This window comes from Pelodiscus sinensis, chromosome 13 (genome assembly GCF_052426305.1).
Source record: "Pelodiscus sinensis isolate ZL-2025 chromosome 13, ASM5242630v1, whole genome shotgun sequence".
Lineage (NCBI taxonomy): Eukaryota > Metazoa > Chordata > Testudines > Trionychidae > Pelodiscus > Pelodiscus sinensis.
In genome coordinates, this window is record NC_143064.1 from 46,966,306 (window position 1) to 46,985,367 (window position 19,062).

Sequence of the window (19,062 nt, forward strand, 5' to 3'; positions counted from 1 at the left end):
CAGGCCCAAATGGCTTTTGGGGACCGTGTCTGTGTGAAGTGGCTTTTCCTGGGAAATCTCTAGGGCAGTGGGTCCCAAACTTCTCGGCATCACGCCCCCTTTTTGATTTTCAAAAAACTCTTCCTCTTCTCTCCCCCCTCCTCCCCCCAAATAGCAGCAAAACTTGATGGGGGGAGGGTCTGGGTGGTCTCGTGCCCCCCTAGAATTTCGGCACACCCCCAGTTTGGAAACCCATGCTCTAGGGGGACATGAATGCAGATCCCCAGCCTTTTGCTGCTCTGTGCGGCTAAGAGCCAAGAACAGACTGAACTTGCCGGTTCTATGCACGGCCTCTGACGAACGGGTAACGACCAGAGATGGCCTGGGGGGTGACTCCTCCCAGAGGGGTGAGCTCTGGTGAGCAGGCGGGTGTCTCCTTTCGCTCTTGGTGACCCCTGGCCGTGGGATGTTTTCACCGCGAGAATAACTGCGCCTGCTTAGGGACCTCGTGGCTGCTCTTGGCAGGGGGCGCAGCGCGGCCGCTGGCCTGTTCAGGCAGCCTGGCTGAAAACCCAGCGAGGGGCAGGTCTGTGCCCCACGGGGAGGGCCGAGGAGCCTGTGGTGGCAGTCTCCTGCTGGACCCTAGGGAGCCTGCCCCATGCCCGGCAGCAGCACCGCCAGGGAGTCAGGCTGCACTGGGGGGTGGAGACTCTGGGGGGGCAGGGCTCTGGCTCATCCCTCCCCACTGCTCCTTGCTCTACCCGCCCCAGGAAGCTTGGTAAAGTGGCACCTGGGGGAGGTTGTTGGGGACTTGAGCAAGCCCCCCCCCGGCTCTGAAGCAGCGGGAGAGGATCAGAGTCAGGGCATGAGCCTCTCAGCCCGCCAGTGGCTCTGTGTGGCTGCTCCAGCCGCGGGGCTCCAGGTCCCCGTGCTCCAAACGGCTCCTCCCATGACCCAAATTCCTTCCCCCACCCTCTTCCTGGCATGCGCAGATCCCATGCCCTGGCTGAGGTGACTCCAGACAGGCAGGTTCCTGCTAACTTTTTCCACCCATGTGCAGAATAAATTTTATGTACCCCAAGGCGTGTGGAGATGTGCACCACCCGTAGAAACCACACTGCCGTCTCTGGGCGCTCTGTTAGTCAGCTGGGAAGCATTTGAATCCCTCCCGGGTGCCTGCCCGAGTGGCAGGGGACGCTGGTGGCCGGGTCCATGGAACTGGCGAGGGGCGAGTCTTTCCTGTTAAACAATCAACCGCAGGGAGCGTTAGTGCCCGAATCGGGATTTCTCAGGCTTCCCCCGTGAGCGCCGCTGTGTCCCTTGCCGCCTTTCCGAGGCAGTCACATACGCTGTGGGTGGCGGGTGCTGCTAACCTGCGGGGCACACCAGGGTTAATGCGCCGCCTGGCACGGTGAACAGCTCCGGCATCTGCATCCCGTATGGCACTGAGCGGTGGGATGCCCACAGCCTGCTTTGAGCACAGGGCTGGGATCCCAGCTTTGCCAGGGCATCACTCTGACCTGTGGGGAGGGACTTGTGCCTCGGTTTCCCTGTCACTGAGATGCTAGCGAAGTGACTTGGATCCAGCTACCTCGGCGTCCCCTCACGCTCGTGGGTGTGTCACTGGCTAGCAGTGGAGCTGGGATGCATTTCTTGGCTCTGCTCTGCGGGGCTGGGCGGCGTGGCCTAATGGGTGGAGCAGTGGCCTGGGGCTCTGGGTTCAGTTCCTAGATCTGCTGAGTGAGGCCGTTTCCCCACGTGTGCAGTAGGGGGCAGTGGAACGTCCTTCCCTTGCTGCAGCGCCCCCCAGTGGAGGGCTTGGGACGTGCCGTACGCGGGCATCACTGGGTCCGCGCCCCGGTCCCCTCACGGTCGCCCCTCGTGTCTCTCCCAGGCTGCCGGCTCCGTCCCGAGTAAGGTGCTGCCCAAGATGGCCTCCTCGCTGCTGGAGGACAGCTCCATCGAGCCCCCGGTGCTGCTGAGCGACATCAAGACGGAGCCCCCCGAGGAGCTGCTGGCCAGCGACTGCAACCAGCCCCAGGCGGAGCCCGTGGACCTGTCGCTGAACAAGGCCAAGGCCTCGCTGCAGCCCTCCGCCCTCCTGCCCTCCGTCGTGCGGTCCTCGCCCATGCTGGTGGCCCCGCCCATCCAGGCCCCCGCCGTCTCCATGTCGCCCACCGGGCTGGGCTCCTCCTCCGCCATCCCCGCCGTGCTCTCCCCCGGCTCCATCCTGGCCTCCACGCAGGGCAGCGGGGGCCAGCAGATCCTGCACGTCATCCACACCATCCCCTCGGTCAACCTGCCCAGCAAGATGGGCAACCTGCAGACCATCCCCGTGGTGGTGCAGTCCCTGCCCGTGGTCTACACCGCCATGCCCACGGACGGGGTCACCGCCGCCATCACCGTGCCCCTCATTGGGGGCGACGGCAAGAACGCCGGATCCGGTAAGGGCTCGCTTCCCCGGGGACGGCGGCTTGGGGGAGCCTGGGGTCGGGATTGGAGGGGCGGGCGCAGGGACGCGTGGGGAGGGCAGCCACTGGGTTCCTGCTAATGGGTTTTTCCCACTGATGTGCGGAATAAATGTGGTGTGTGGATGTGCACCACCTAGGAACACAGGCTGCAGGGGCCCTGCTAATCAGCTGGGCAGCGTTCGAGCCTCGCCTGGGAGGCCAGGCGCTCTGCTTACAGGGGGCGCAGGCCAGGGGCCGACTTGCAGGTTGAAGCTGGGATCTGAGGAGCATTAGCCGAGCTCTGGAGGGACCCCAGAACTGCTCATGGAGACTGGGCTCCTGGAGGTGGGGCCCTTCCTGTCGGGGGATGGGGGGGGGTTTCCCTGCCCCCCTGCTGACACCGTTCCATGGCAGAGCTGTCTGTCCATCGGGTACCGTTCTCCAAGGCTGGTGCCCTCAGCCAGGGCTTCGGCGGTCCCGTTGGCTCCGCTCCCGGAGCGTGCTGGAGCCCGTCTGTCTGGGCGTGGGAGGCGGCCGGCGTGCCAGCCCTGCTGCAGCGGGCAGGCGTCCGGTGGGCCCACGTCGCCCACGGGGGCCTGATGCTGCCCTGACCCCGGGGCCGGCTGGAGTAGCGTCTGGCTGGCCGTCCCTTCCCCCCCGGGCTCCCAGGTCAGATCCGACAAGCGAGGGGGGCCTGTGGCTCTCCGCCCCTGCCTGGGTGTCCCGCCCGGCGCTCAGTCACCCCCCAGGAAGTGCCACGTGTGCTGGGGGGGGCTGGGCAGAGCGCTGAGTGGTGGGAGGGGCGGGGGGCCCAGCTGCAGGAGCGGGGCGGGTTTGCAGTCCCCCTCCCAGGTGGCCCTGACTCTGGTAGCCTCAGTGTTTGGGGGCCCCCAGCGTCTCCAGCTGGGCCCTGGGAGCCCAGACGAGTGTTCAGGGCCACTGGGCGGGGCTGAGTCTGGTGGGGGCAGGGGATGGCTCTCCTGGGGGCAGGGGAAGGGTTCCAGCTGGAGCTGGAGGAAGGGAGTTTCCCAGCTCTGTGGGGCTGGACGGGGTCCCAGCTCTGTGCGTGCTGGGGTGGGACTGGGCGGGGTGCTGGGTCCCTCCCAGTTCTCGGTGCTGGGGGAGGGGGGCTGGGCCTGGTGCTGGGGGGGGGGGGCGCAGCTGTGTGCGTGTGCGTGTGCACGCGCAGGGGCCAGCTCTGTGTGTGTGTGTGTGTGTGTGTGTGTGCGCCAGCTCTGTGTGTGTGTGCGTGTGCGTGTGCGTGTGCGTGTGCGTGTCTGTGTGTGTGTGTGTGTGTGTGTGTGTGTGTGTGTGTGTGTGTGTGGAGGGGCCAGCTCTGTGTGTGTGCCGGGAGGGTTGGGGGAGCCCGGGGGGGACACCCTAGCCCTGTTTGTGCGGGTGCTGGGAGGGCTGGGGGGCCCCCAGCTCTGTGTGTGTGTGTGTGTGTGTGTGTGTGTGTGTGTGTGTGTGGAGGGGCCAGCTCTGTGTGTGTGCCGGGAGGGTGGGGGAAGCCCGGGGGGGGGGAGGGCTGGGGGGACCCCAGCTCTGTGTGTGTGCCGGGAGGGTGGGGGAAGCCCGGGGGGGGGCCCCCAGCTCTGTGTGCTGGAGGAGTTTGAGTCCTCGCAGAGGCTGGGGAGGGGTGGGACTGACAGAGCCCCCCCCTTTGGGCTAGTTTGTAGGGGTTGATTCCCAACTGGCTGCTCAGCACTGGTAGGCGCTGGGTGGTTTCTAGGTGCGGGGGAGGGGGGGTCCAGGCCCCCCAACTGCCTGGCCGGCCCCTCCTCCTCCACCCCATATGTTCAGTTCTTGTGTTGCACCCCACCCCTCGGCTCAGCCTCTCTTTGCCACCCCGCCCAGGGGGCAGGGCAGGGCCGGGAGTCCTGGCTGGGGGGCAGGGCCGGGAGCCGCTTGGCTCTGCGGTCAGTGGCTGGGGAGGGGCCTGTCTGTCTGCCCTCCACCCTAGGGAGCGGGGGTGGGGCTGGCAGGCTGCCTTCCCCCTGGTTGCAGGGCGGGGTCTTGACCTCCCCTCCCAGCTGGCCCCAGGGCTGCTCTGGTTCCAGTTAGACTGGCTCCTCCACTCCCAGCGCTTCCTGCCTCCATCCGGCCAGCGGAGAACTCCCAGGCACTTCCTGCCGGAGGCCTGGCTGGTTCCCTCTGGCCAGGGCCACGTGTGGACGCGGGGGCGGGGGGTTGCTGAAGTGAGCCAGGAGCGGGGGCGGGGAGCTTTCTGGTGGCCTCACCGACACCCAGTGCCTCTGGCCACCTCCCCACCATGCCCGGTGCTGCTGGCGCATCTCCTACAGCTGGCCTGGGGCGGGAGAGCTGGGCTCAGGGCTCCGGTGCAGGGGGGCAGAGGGGGCCAGTGCTGTGGCAGCTCTGGGTGGGGGGAGGTGAGCCGTCCTTGCAGCCCAAGGGCTGGGCCTTGTGGGCTGGCGGGGGGAGCAGGGGCTTTGATCCCTGGCAGAGCTAGGGGACAGGACTCTGGATCTGTCTCGGTTCTATAATCCAACATGTCTCTTTCCGCCCCAGTAAAAATCGACCCCAGCTCCATGTACCCCCTGGAGATGAACAGCGACAGCGAGGACAGCGTCACAGAGAGCAGCTCCGCGCCCTTCCAGGACCTGCAGAGGGAGTGAGTGCTGCTGCCGGCTGCCTGGGCGTGGCTGGAATGGGGCTACTTCCTGGTGGCAGCGGTGGGATTGGTGCCTGCAAAGCACAGGCCTGGGGACCAGAGGGAGTTTGCCTGTTGGCCCGGCCCTTCCTCTGCCAGGACCCTGCGGCAGCAGCGACTGGGGTGCCCCTGGGGTCGCAGCCATTGTAATGCCACGTCTGCCCTTGGTGACACCAGGCACCGCTCTCCCCTCCCCCACACCGAGGCTGCACAGAGCTGCTTCATAAATGACCCTGGGCCCGTGGCATGGGGCAGCCCATGGCAGGGGTGGGGTCTGGCCAGCCGTGGGGTTGCTGTGGGGCGGGCCTAGCCTGTCCAAGGCTCTAGGCCAGGCCAGGGGGGCAGGTGGGTCCCTCAGAAGCCCAGCAGGGTCTGACGCTGCGTCCCCCTCACGCAGGTCGCCGGTGGCCCGGGTGCCGCGGGCCGAGTCCCCCGACTTGAAGAAGAGGCGGATTCACCAGTGTGACTTCGAGGGCTGCAACAAGGTGTACACGAAGAGCTCCCACCTCAAAGCCCACCGGAGGATACATACAGGTAGGGCCGGGCCCCAGGGCTGTCCTGCCACTCGGCTGGGGGCCTCCCAGAGGTCGGTCGTCCCCTCCCAGGGGATCCATCTCTTCTCCCCCCAGGTCCATCACTTCCCATGGCCTTTCTTGCCCTGCCCGGCCTACCCTGAGTCAGCTGCCGGCTAGCTGTGAGTGGCAGTGTCCGGCAGGCTGGGGTTCCCTGCCCCCCAGAGCAGGCAGGGGGCCGTGCCTTCAGGCCAGCTTGGACGTACAACTCCAATGGCTAGTGAGCACTTGGGAGCAAGGCTGTCTCCGTTGAAAGCCAGCAGCCCTGCTTGGTGTGCCAGTGCTCCAGCTGCAGGCCCTGCACAGCTGAGACCCCTCAGCTCTCCCAGAGATGCCCAGGGGCGGGCGCTGTTCCTGGGCCCTGGCAGGGGTCCCTGGGAACCCCTCTCCACTGTGGCTTCCAGCCTCCCCACAAGCCTGGCTCAGTGGGGGCAGGGCCATCCCCTGCCCCGGAAAAGCCCGAATGCCCCAGCAGCTTGGGAAGCCGTGAGCCTTGTGCGGTCTCCTCCCTGCTGCGCCGGGGGGTAGCTAGCTGCCAGCGTCGGGGTTAATGGCGCGCTCGGCTTGCGTGGTGTCATTCTTGGAAGCACCACCAGGGGGCAGGCGTCTCCCCGGTGGCTTGCAGATGCCTTCAGTTGGGTTGAATGTGGCCAGCAGAGCCGGGGGCGGGCAGAGCGGATCCGTGTGCCCTGGGGGCGGGAGGAGTCTGTGTGCGGGTACCGGGGCTCCCCACGGAGCTGCTGCACTCAGCTAGCTGGGACACCCGGCATCTCACACCGCAGGGATTGATTTGTGCTGATTGTGAGCGACTCTCCCATGCTGGTCCCTGCTCTGCTTCATGGGGTGCGTTTGTCCCCCCCCCACGTGCACACCCCCACGTGTGCACACATCTGCATAGAACCCCTCCCCCCCACACACACGTGGTGTGCACTGAAAAGGATGCAGCGCTGTCCCTCCTGGCTGCCCGGCGAGGCCGTAATGCACAGGGCTGGGGTCCGTGCTGCCGGTGGTGTTGTGCTTTCTCCCTCCCCTCTGTGGCGGGATGGGCCCGGGATGAAGGCGTTCACTACACTTCTCGCTGGCTTGCAGAAATCAGGGGGGCTGGTCCTCCTCGCCTGGATCTCAGCGCAGCACCCCCCAAGCCCAGCAGCTGAGCCCAGCCCACAGGAAAGCCCAGGCACCCTTCTCCCTCCTCCCCCACCGCATAAGGTGTACAGTAGGATCAGGGGGTCCCCAGACTCTGAATGGGGTTTTGGGGGTGTAGCTGAGGCCAGGAGCGGGCCCAGGGTCTGGTAATCCTGGAGGCTCAGGGATGGAAGACCCTTTCCTGTAGCCAGCCATCGGGAAGTACAGTACGCAGTTGGCCACTAGGTGGTGCTGTTACTCCATGCAAATCAGGTGAAGCTGCCAAAGGTTGGAAACTCGCCCCATCCCGTCTGTCAGGCTGAGGCTGGGTTTGCCCCCCTCCATCCTGTCTGGTTTGGGTTTTCCCTGATCCCAATCCACGCAGCCTCTGACCAGCTCCCCATCTGTTCAGCCCTCGAGTGCAGCAGGGCAGGGCCGTACTCCCCTTTGCACAGATTGGGGGAACTGAGGCATGGGGCAGCTAAGTGACTTGCCCATGGACTTGCAGGAAGTCGGTAGCAGAGCAGGGAATTGAAACTGAGTGCCACATCCCTAGCCTAGTGCTGGACTTTCTCCATCTTTTAATGAGACTTCTGCAAGCATCCAGTGCTAGCCATGATGGGACTGGACCCACGGGGGGGGGGGGGGCGACTGTAGCGCTCCTACAGCCGGCAGGGGGAGCTGTGGCATAGAGGAAGGAGAGCGAGCAGGGGTTCTGATGCCTGTCGATCGCTTTCTCACACAGCGTGCTTTGACCTGTTCGGGGCGAGCCAAAAGCCTGCCTTGGGACTCTTTCTTTGTCATCCCCCTCCCCCCCGCCTGGGAGCAGCTTTGCCCCAATAGCACAAGCCTGGCGGGGGGGGGGGGGAGAGAAAACAAACGTGCCCCCTAAAACCATCGGCAATCGCCATTTCTCTGCACCTGCTCCCGAACCCCGGGAGAGGGGCTGGGAACGCGCCAAGGCCCAGAACCGCTTGTGCAGCCTGAGCGTAATCCTGCCGCTGAGACGCATTTAACTGACACCCCATTGCTCCCATCTCGGCCCCCCCCCGCCTCGCAGCATCCCAGCAACCCCACCCACGCAGGTATCCTAGCAACCCAGGCCAGGAGCCTAGCAGCCCCTGCCGCATCCTAGCAACTCCTGTAGCCCCCGCCCCATCTTGCTGAAGCTCCGCCCCCTCTCTGTAATGCCAGCCATCTTCAGGCCAGAGATTGCCCAAGTCCTTACCGAACCCCCGGCACCCCAGAAACCTCTTCCAGCTTAGACTCCAGCTGGCAAAGGGACAGCAGGAGGTGCTGGCAACACTGGCCCAGGGGCATTCCCGAGGGGCAGTGCTGCTCTTGCTGGTGGAAGCTCTTTGGGGTGGTGGGTTCCCCCCTTGTACCACGCCTACTTAACACGCCGGAGAAGGGAAGTTCTGGTGAAAGGTCTGTCCCTTATGCACACAGCAGGCTTGGGGGCTTGTACTGCCCTGCTCCAGGAGAGAGCAGCCTAGCCTGGTGTGTCTTGGGGGGAGAAGAGGCCAGATCTGGGTCCTCACCAGTTGACCGTGCAAGGATGGGGCCTTGAGCGGGGTAAATGCTGGTGGGTGCTACCATAATGCACCTAATAATTAACTGAGATCTGGCATTATCGCTTCTTATGAGCATTATGGTAACCCCAAAAGGCCTTAGTATCTGATCTTGGCTAAGGCTTGTAGGTGCCGCTCTGATGCCTGGTCTTCGCGGTACCGTAATGCACCTAAGAGAGGCTGCCTGGTTTTGGCCGAGGGCGGGGGGCTGCACCATACGGAGCAGGTGGATGTGTGCCCGGCACTGAGCTGTCCCCTTGCTCCCCGTGCAGGAGAGAAGCCCTACAAATGCACCTGGGAAGGCTGCACCTGGAAATTCGCCCGCTCCGACGAGCTCACCCGGCATTTCCGCAAGCACACGGGCATCAAGCCCTTTCGCTGCTCAGACTGCGACCGCAGCTTCTCCCGCTCGGACCACCTGGCCCTGCACCGCCGGCGGCACATCATGATGTGAGGGGGGGAGGGGCGGCCGCCGGCTCCGCCCCGCGCTGTTGGCCACGGCAGAGACGGGAGGCCCCCGTCCCCAGCTTGATTCAGCCTGGCCGCAGGCTGGACGCTCGCTCGGCACCTGTGGCTGCCCACACCTGAGAACGCAGCCCCCACCCACGCACACGAGGGCTGGAACGCGAGGCCCTGCTCCCTCCCGCCGCCCCCCCTTCCTGGACCGCCCCCGGAGTCCTCCACGTGGAACCCAGCTCCTCCCCGGCTTTGGGCTTTTTGCACATCGCCTCCCCGCCGGGCTCAGGTGACCCAGCGCCGGCCTGGCCCCGGAGAGCGACTCAGCCTGGCCGGGCGGCTTCGCTGCCGCCGCCGAGAGCAGGATTGGGGGCCGGCCGGGCCTCCCGACGGGGTGCTGCAATATGTTCTGGAGACGCTGGCACCGCCCCTCCTGTGTATGGTCCCGGAGCCTCCCCCTGAGGCCCGGCTGGCAGCGGAGAGCCTGCCCGGCCCGGCGGGAGCGCGCCCTTTCGTGGGCGGGCAGGCGGCCTCGTTCGGTGAAGACCCGGTCGCTTGAGGGGGGCGGGCCTGCGGACAAAGAAAAGGGAAAATTTTGCGGAACACGGAACTGTGATTTTATCTGATTTTGGGGGGGTGGGCTGGGGACCCTGCATTATGCCAGTGCTGCAGGGCCATAGGACAGTCGAAGCGTTTCTAATTTAAACCTTGCAGCCTGGACACGGACTCTAGGAGCATCGTCCGTTGCGCGTCAGGTCAGCAGTGGCCGGGCCCTGCCCTGCCTGGACTCATGGGGCTCTGTACTGGGCCGTTCTGGACTTGATCGGGGTGGGGGGGAGGTGCGATGGGGTGACCATGGGGCTGGAAATACACACGTCCGTGCACAGGGGTTCTTTGGGTTTCAAGAATTGGTTTTCCCCCATCCTTTCTGCAGGGGCGGGGCTAAGAACCGGCCACGTTTCCCGATGCTCCTTTTTGTGTCTGCGCCTTCCTCCCTGGTGGATTTGAGGTGGGGAGAGGCTGGGATGACGTGTGCCTGCCCCCCAGTTCTGTGCGTGTGCGGAAAGGGAGAGACTGGCTAGTCCCGTTTGGCGCTGCTCAGGCCTAGGACGGTTTCCCCTTCGTCTCCCAGGCCAGCCCAGTTAGCGCCTGCCCCACAGCGGTGGTTTTGGGGGAGGTTCGAGAGCTGGAGTTCGAAATTCCAGTTTAATCACTGGGCAGCTGGCCGCCCCATGGGGAAGCCAACATTTCAGCCGCACGCCAGTGCTCCCCTACCTGGGGCACCAATCTGCCCGGACTACCCCAGCCCCCGCGCCCCTTTTTAACTCGGCGTGGCCACCGCTTGCCGTATTGGGGTTTTCCTTAAAGCTGCGGAGCCTGGCGCGGGTGGGAACCTGGCCTTTCATTGAAAAGCAAAGTTTCTCACCTGCCCGGTTGTGACGCAAACCTGGGACATGGCTGCTCCCGGAGAAAAATGCTCCCTGCAGCATTGCGTTTTGTGTAAATCTCATATTTTTTTAAATCGGTCTCATGAATTTTGAGGGAGAAAGGGGGGTTTCTCTTGATTGCTGAAGGCGTGGGGTTGGCAATACTCAGACGACACCTGAGAAGCAGACAGGTTGTGTGTGTTGGTTTTAATTTCTCAATTTGCTGTTTCCGGAGCATCGATGCAAAACACACAGGCGCACACGCGTGTAACCTTGCACGATAAGGCAGCGAGGCAGGCAGGAGCCGTCACTCGGAACTTTTGCTCTCCTCTGTCTGAGCAGGGCAGGCGCTGTGTGGGGGTTTTTACCGTGACATTTTAAAATCTGGAGCTGTGAGATATTTGTACAAAACTGTTTGACGTTTTTCTACATGGGAATAATATGGAAAGTAGATGCATTTTGTTGGTGTGTCTTGCTTTTAAAAAGAGGGTTTTTGTCTTTTGGTTGCTGGGAGGGGAGGGGGAAAAAAGACCATCGCAAATCCAGTAAAACAAATCCTTGGCTCTCGGCATGATCTTCCCTTGATGGCGAAGTTCTCAGCACAGTGTTGGATCCAAATTTCAGCCTCTCTTCCCCCTACTCCCCCAATAGAAAAAGGCTTTTTACAAAACTTAAGAGCAATAGAAGGGGTTTTAGCAATACAATTCTAATGAAAATAGCATTTCTATTTGAAATTTGGAAGTAGGCATTTGAAAATAGAGCCAGAAGTGAAACCGACCGCAAGCAGAAGTGAAACTGACCTCCTGGGTTGGCAAGGTGGAGACAGAGAGAAGTGTGCAGGTTCAAACAATTGAGGAAAAAATGGGACACTTCAAATTGCCTTGGCTACTTAACCCCATCTCCGAGCATGGGACGGAAAGGCAATGTTATTACCACAGCTGATTGTGTCAGTGTTGGAACAGTTCTTTTTGCCAGGCTCAAAATGAACCTCGTCCTTACCCTTGCCCCTCGATTTTTTTTTTTTCTTTTTCCACAAACACATTTTTCCCCCATATATATATTTTTTTTTTTTTTTTTTTTTTTTTTTTTTTTTTACTGAAAACTGCTGGTGGGGAGCTGGAGATGGGGGACAAAAGAAGGAAAAATGTGAAAAGAAAAATGATCCCTTTCCATTAAAACATTAACGAACATTTTCCAGAACAGTTTGGACATGCAAAAAATTGGGGGATACAAAAAAAATTGCGAGCAGCTCTAATGTGTGGCTGGAAAGAAGGAATCCTAGAACACTAGAACTGGAAGGGACTGTGAGAGGTCATGAAGTCCAGGCCCCTCCCCTCACGGCAGGACCCAGCACTGTCTAGACCATCTCTGATAGATCATTGATGCCCGAGTCGGCTCTGTTCCACCCTCCTCTCCTTAAACGACTAACCAGCTGGATTCCGTGGCGAGCAGCCTGCCAGGACAAACGGCCAGAGGTCTCGCTGCCTCGTCTACACTATGACAACTGAAATACTCTGAAAATCAGGCTCCTGGTTATCCCCAGGTCCACCCCACCGCTCCCATTGACTTCAGTTGCGTTGGGCGTGCTCAGAATCTGACAATTGGTGCCGACAGCCCAGGGCCTGACATCCTCTACTGTCTTTAGGTGCTTTACTTCTATAAAATCAGTGGGTGTTAGGCACCTAAATACCTTGGACATTCTGGGCCCAGCTTCGCAGCTAGACACTGGGCATGGTTCAATGGATGTCAGTAGGTCACTGACCATTTTACACCAGCCCGGGTTTTGGCCCTGTGGGGGTGTCTGCACTGTCATTTGAACCTGTGGCCCCAGAGTCCACCCCCCTCGTGGGGTCTCTGCAGCCCTTGTGCCTAGGCTGACCTCCACGAGCCCAAGCCAGCTGTGGGGCTTGGATTGCTGTGTAGACACTCGTGGTGGGTTTAAACCAGTGTTTCTTAAACCGTGTTCCGTGGCACACCGGTGTGTGGCAAACAGAATTCAAAATGGCTGCCCTTAAGGGGGCAGGTGACTTTTTTCCCCTCTAACTTCCCCCTGATGCTTTTTCCCCACCAACTCTTTTTGCTGCTCAGCAAAAAATCCTTGGTGTTCCTCATTTAAAAAAAAAAAGGGGGTGTTCCTTGGTCTTATGTTTAAGAAACACTGGTTTAGACTGTTGTGCAATTGGTTTCAAGTCAGGCGACTTTTTGGGGGGGGGGTCCTCTTTATGCTGGGGTACAGGGAGAAGAGTTAAGGCCCCATGGTTTTTATCTAGTCCAGTGGTGGGCAGCCTGCCTGCGACCTGTCGGGTCTAAGCATGTTCCTCGAGACATTCTGCTACCATTGTCTTTGTGCAGGGTTGACCGATTCCGCCGGTTTCTGACCGCGTCGGTTGTTCCTACCCGTGTCACTAAAGTGACACACACGTAAAGCCAGGCTACGGGCAGTGAGGAGCGTGCAGATTGAGTGAGCCGTGTGCTCCCAGTGCCTCCAGTCCCAGCGCTGCCATGGGTCCGTCGGTAACAGCCTGCAAATTCCAGGTACGCAAGCGCGGTGAGCAAAAACAGCCCTATCCCAGGAGACTGGCTTGCTTGCCGCGATCCTGTGGCCCACTGAAACGGAAGAGGGTCAGTCCTGCGGCCCACTGGCTAGCCTGGGCTGCCCCAGATATGTACCAGGATTAGAACAGTTCTTAGCCCTGATTGTAACCGAAGCGTTTTCCTGTTCCATGGGACAGAAATACTGCGGTCGAGCTTTTCAACAGTTGGATCCCTCCGTGTTTAGGTGACCAACTTCCAGCTCCTCTTCAGGGCCCGGTTTCTGCAGCGTGGGTTTGGAGCCCTTCTGGGCCCCTTGACGGTGTTTTTCCTTGCCCCCCAATCACGCTGTTTCTAACACATTTGGGTCCGAATCAGGCTTCCGAAGTGTGTTTTGAAACTTGGTTCTGTCTCTGTAGACAGGACACGCAGGCGCCCGGCTGCTCCCAGGCCCTGTAGACAGGTGCGGTGTAGGGCGAGAGCTTCACCACGAGCCCCTACATCTTCTGATCCAACGTCGTGTCCCCGAGAGACGAGCGCCTGCTGAGGTGTCCGCTCCCCTGCCCGCCCCTCGTTCAGTGTCAGCAGCCTTGAAAACTGTCCTGCGGCTCAAGTCCCCAGCAGGGACCGCCCAGACAGTGGGACTGCAGGTGCAGTCTGAATAAAGCTTCTGCCCCTTTCGTCCTGGGCTGGTCCCACCCTGGAAGTGGAGTGAGGCTGGAGGTCTTGGGGGATGTCCCATCATGGGACAGTGGCCAGAATGGGGGCAGATCCTTTTTTCAGACGTGAGTCTTTGGGCCCAGAGCCTCCAAGGCATTTCAGGGAGGTAGGTGCCTTTAAACACCTGTGAGGCTCTGGGCCTTTCACTTGGGAAGACAGTGCTCTCTAGTGGTTAGAGCAGAAATGTAGGGCTCAGGACTTGTGGTTCTGCTCCCAGCTCTGCCACTGACTTGCGCTGTGACTGGGCAAGTCCCTCTCCCCCTCCGTGCCTCAGTTTTGCCATCTGTCAGATGGGGATAACAATACTTAATCTACCTCACGGGGGTTGTGAGGCTTCCTTTGATGTTTGCAGAATGCTTGAAGCTCCTCGGATGAGAGGGGCTGCAGAGCAAAGTATTACGATTTTCTTTTGTACCGTTAACTAACTTATCGGGCCGTGGGCTGCAGACAATGCGAAGGCTGCTGTGATGGATGCTTAGGGCAAGGGGCATGGGATGCCTTTCGAAACCCTCTCGCCCTTCCAGCGGGCAGCGGGCCAGCGTCCCGCCTCGGGAGCTCAGACCTGATCTTTTAACACCCCCCCCTGCCCTCTTCCCAGCCCTGCCTGCTCCCTGTGGCATACCCCCCCGCCCCCATGCTTCATGTAAATCTGGCCCTTTGTGGTTCTCTGCCAAGGATCCTTCTGCGTCTGTTGTTGAGGTCCGGGGCAGGGGGGTGGGTGTAAATCTGATGCCCAAATCTCTGGCTTCACTTCTTTTCTGATCCAGCCCAAACTGCTCTTTCCTTGCCTCCAACTGGCCTGTGTTCCTGGCCCTGCCCGGAAGATCCGGTTGGTCCTACGGAAGCAGCATTCAATCACGGGAGAGATGCTGGGAACGGTGCTTGGCCGGGTCGGTGTTGTGGTGACTCGAGCTGAGTTTTCTGTCCATGGCTGGTTCTTCCCCTGCTCTCTGGGGCTTTCTTTTAGCTGCTCTCCGGTGCTGCGTCCCGTCTGCGGCTGCTCCTTCTCTGTGCCTGGGCCCGTAGTTTCAGCAACGGGGAACCCAGCCCCACCCTGCCAGTGGTCCATTGCAGAGAGACTGAGCCCAAGACCGACGGCTTGAAAAAGCCAAAACCCGCGGTAGGGTCACAGGACAGAGCAAGCGCTCCCCCCTCCACCCCCAGCCCTCTCCCGGGGCCCTTGGCGCGGCTCGCCTCGCCGGTTTGGGGCTCTCGGCCGTAGCCCCGAGCCGATGCGGTGGTTTGAATGGGACGGTGGTTGTGACCCTGTGTCTGGAGTGATCTGACCCAGTTTGTGGCTGTAACTGTTTGTTTCTTTTTTTATTAATAAAATGGTATTTTAAAGTTGGGAAGGGTGTTTTCTTTTTCCCTTCCAGTAGGATCGTGGCCCTGTTCTGCCCCCACCCGCTGGCCTATGCTGATATGGAAGTCCTGGGCCCTCCCTGGGCTGGGCCACATGGATCCCAAGTGAGCATCCACCCTGCAGGGACTCGCTGCCGCAGGCCTGTCCTACCAGCACAAACCTGGGGAAAGAGGCCGGGGGCTGGCTCCCTCCCCCAGGGCAGCCAGTTGCAGGGCGGGCGGTTCATTTCCAAAGGCTGGTTTGCCTTCAGCCCGTGAGGCGGAGAAGTGCAGAAGGCCCGTCAGCTATTACACCAGGGCGGTTGTGGGGGTCGAACATACGCCTGGCGCATGGGTCCCTGCTCCAGGGGGCTTACAGGCTACTAGGCAAGCTGGGCAGGTGAGGAAGGGAAACTGAGGCACGGGTCAGAGAAGCAGGTCAGAGTTGAAGACACAAGGATATCTGTTCTCTGAGGTGCACCAGGGCTGACCACCGGTAACTCCCTGGGTCGGCCGCGGGGGTGCAGCCTGAGCAGAGAATCAGGAATTTGGCTGCCAGACCCGACTGCCGCCTCAGGTTTTGCACAACTGCCTGTGAGTCCCCTTCCCCTGCTCCCGCCGGGGCATTCAGGCAGCAATGGGGGGTGCCAGGTCTCCCCAGCTCCTTGTCAGGCACCCGGGGCCTCAGCTGCCTTTCAGCCTGGCCCCCTTTTTCTCCTCTGGCCTGCGAGGCAGGTGCCACATGGCCTGGCACTGGGGCAGCAGGCTTGCAGAAAGGTTGGTGGTGCCCAGAGCCCCCACCCCTCCCCCACTCAGACTGTTCTTCTCTTCCCCTGCCCTCTTCTCCCCCTCCCCCCCACCTCAAGGCTCTGAGGGGGTGCTTGGGTGGGGGAAGGGTTGGGCTGGGGGGGGTTGTGTGCTGGGAGCAGGTGCTGGTCTGGAGCTGGGGATTGGGGAAAGGGGGGCAGGCTCTGGGAGGGAGTTGGGGGCAGAGGTGGGGCTTTGGGGGGGGGGTGCAGGATCTGGCTGACCTGGGGCAGGAGGTGGGGGCCTGGGTGTAGGCTTGGAGGGAGTTTGGGGATGGACCAGGGAGTGGGGGGAGCAGGTGCAGGCTCTGGGGGAGTGGGGTGCATAAAGTGATGTGGGGACAGCGGCTGGGGGTGCCACACTTACCAGGGGAACCCCTCTCTGGCCATGGCTCCTCAGGGGTCTCTGGAAGTGGGTTTCCGCTGGCCTGGCAGGACGCTGCTTCCCCACCCACAAGGGCTCGCTCTGCTGCTTGGGAAGCCGGCGGCTGCTTCCCTCAGGCTTTGGGGCCACCCGCCGAACCTTCCTCACCAGCTGGGCGGCCCTGGATGGGCGCAGGGAGCAAGTGAGAGGCTGGGGTCAAGGCAGCCCCTCTGAAGGGGCTTTTCCCCTCCCTCACGCCAGGCAGCGGAGTGCAGCTGGGGTGTTTGTGGAGCTGCTTCCTTGGCAAAGGCAATGGTGACCCCTTCCTCAGAGCTAGCGGGGCTGGTCCCACTGGTGCTGACCCAGCAGACAGACTGGGGAGACTCCTCTCCCAGTGGGCAGAAGTCCAGGGCATCCTTTTGGGGGTCTGTCCCGCTGTTCCCTGTAAGCTGTGGGACTGCTCAGGGCCGATTGCCATGCCCCCTAGCTGATTTGTTCTATGGGTGGTGCACATGCACACATACCTCAGTGCATGTAAAATTATTCCGCCTGTGGAAACAATCTGCACGTGGAAGGAGAAGATTAGAGGGAACATTGGTCAGTTCCCCTAGAAACGGGTTTTTCGGGCCTAGCAGTGCCACTTGTTGACATCATGAAACAGAATTGGTCTAGTTTCCTACCCATGCAGACAGGGCTGGGGCAGCCCAGGCCGAACCCCCGACTGACTCCTTGGTGTCTCTCCTGGGCCAGCTTTTCCAGCGTCTCCCTCAAAGCCCTTTGCCGGCTGCTCAGAGGAGTGTGAGCAGGACACCACGAGCAGCGCCCCAAAACCGAGGGCAGGTCATGCACCCCACAGACATGTGAGCAGCGTTACATGCTCTGCACCAGCAGATGGCGCTCTTTACACGAGTCAGCCCTTTGGGTTAGGAGGGTCCTTTTTGCTGCCTGGGATGGAGCTGGTTGGGCAAATAGCGTCTGTGAAAAACGTATTTTTTCCCCTATTTCATCTGAGCTCTTCATTTCCAAGGAAAATATTTGGAATGAATTTGCCCCAACTTTCCCTCCCTTATTTGCGCCGCCCCTCCCCCCCCCCCCCCCCACGGGGCAAAAGAGGCCTCTAGACCATTGTTTTATAAAAATGACCCTGGTTTGTTGGTTTCTTCCTTCCCCTGCACCCATTTTTTTTTCCTGAAAACGTTCAAAATTCTTCCTTCAGAAACAAAAAACGTGCCCCCCCCCCCCCCCCGGAAACTTTTCAGGAAAATGTTCCCTTAGCCAACGCTTTTCAGAGCAATCACGCACAAAGTTCGGAGGGACAATTTCCTCGATAGGGAACGCTCGTGGTAATACGGCTCTTTCCTTCCTTCCCTCCTTTGCTTCGTTTCGCACTGGTTCTGCCATTGGTGGAGAGGATGGACTAAGACACACAGCTCTCTGGGGGCAGCGAAAGCCTTCTGTGGTTGCCAGTGACTTTCCTGTGCTGTTCCCCCTGCCCAGAACCACCCATTCCCTTGCCACCAGGCCCTTAGCCACGGTAGTTTGCCCTGCCTGATAAGTGGCCTGGGTTTGCTCTTCATCTGCCCCCAGAATGGCTGGAATGAAATACAAAACTAAAGCACAATCAGGCAAAGAGCCAGGGTGAAACGCAGCTCCCCAGTGCTGCTGGGTGGGTTGCTCCGCAGAGCGATGGCAGCTGGGCCAGGGAAGGAGTTAATGGCCGGGTGCAATATGTCAGAGCCATGGCAGCCCGGGATGGTTATTAAAGGGGGCAAATTGGTGTTGTGCTCTCAACACAAGGGCCGCTGTGGCAGTGGCTACATCTGTGCCTAGTGGGTAAAGCTCCACCACGCAGCACTGTTCCCTCTAATTTTTTCTGCCCATGCATGGAATAAATTTTGTTCTGTGCACCAAGGCATGTGGGGATGTGCACCACCAGTAGAAACACACGCTGCTGGCTAGGGACATTCTGCTAATCCACTGGGTGGCGTTTGAATCTCTCCTGGGTGCCCCCCCCCCAAGCGCTCTGCTTATGGGGAGCACAGGCACTGTATTCAGCTTTTCCTCTTGGTTTGCTCAGGCCCAATTCCGCCAGGTCCTTAAGCACGTGCCTGCCTTTAAACACAGCAGCTGGGCCCAGTGACTCCAAATGGATTGCTCATGTCCTCAATGTTAGCTATAAGTGCTGATCTAGGAGAGGCGCTGGCGTAGAGGAGGTCTAGTAACCCCGAGCAACTGCCCCTGTCACATCGCCAGTCGCTTCCCGCAAAGGAACTGGCCCACGAACTAGCTGAGCTGAAGGAAAAGGGGAGAAAAACTTGCCAACTTTTTTCCATTGGCCTGCAGAAAAAAAAGCGACCGGCTGATCGCTGATTGGAAAACGGGACGGATGTGCGTAGGCGTGTGTGTCTGTCTGTCTGGAGGGACAATGCAAGCGATCGCTGTCAGAGCGGGGGCAGGTCGGAATGGGCAGGGACGCATAGGAAGCGTTTCAAAGGGCGTTCCAAGCTGCCCTTCGGTCGTACTCTGTGGCTGGTGTACTTGGAGGCATTTTCAGGAGCTGGGAACGCCTGCCCTGGAATCGAGCTGGTGAATTTGCCGGCTGGATCCGTGTTGATTGCAACACCCAATGTGCACCTTTCCAATGTCCTAGGAGCACGTCAGCCGGCCTTCCCTTCCCGCCACCTGGATGGGAGGCAAACCCCCCTCCCCAAGACCCTACCAGTCCCCCCCCATCCTTTGCAGTTACGTACTTTTTGCGGACATGTGCCTGGCAGCATGCCAACCAATGGGATTGAATGGCTGTGAATAATTAATCACCATTTGTCTCAAGGGCCTTGCTGGGGCTCAGGGCGCTGCACCACGGTAGCGAATTCCCTTCGCCCCTCCCAGGAGGTGAACCCAGATGTCCTGGTGTACGAGAAGCAACCTCACGCTCTGCACCTGGGGGTGAGTCACTCCTTGCCAAGGGGGCAGCCCCAGAGCCGTCTCGGGGTGCGGGGCAGGAGAGAGCTCTTGGGCAGAGTACTGGCCGGAAGCAGGCGTGGAGCC

The 19,062-nt window shown here is 60.7% G+C and overlaps 1 protein-coding gene across 2 annotated transcripts in view; it reads left to right on the top strand.

Annotated features, from left to right (window-relative positions):
• KLF8 (KLF transcription factor 8) overlaps nt 1–10,967 on the top strand; it is a 69,116-nt gene extending 58,149 nt beyond the window's left edge. For both annotated transcript variants that reach the window (XM_075896668.2, XM_075896667.2), the window contains exons 2-5: nt 1,874–2,423; nt 4,959–5,061; nt 5,498–5,634; nt 8,641–10,967. In XM_075896668.2, coding sequence (XP_075752783.1) covers nt 1,874–2,423; nt 4,959–5,061; nt 5,498–5,634; nt 8,641–8,822 — 972 coding nt within the window. In that variant the 3' untranslated portion in view covers nt 8,823–10,967. The remainder of the gene's footprint in view (nt 1–1,873; nt 2,424–4,958; nt 5,062–5,497; nt 5,635–8,640) is intronic.
• The last annotated feature ends 8,095 nt before the right edge of the window (nt 10,968–19,062 follow it).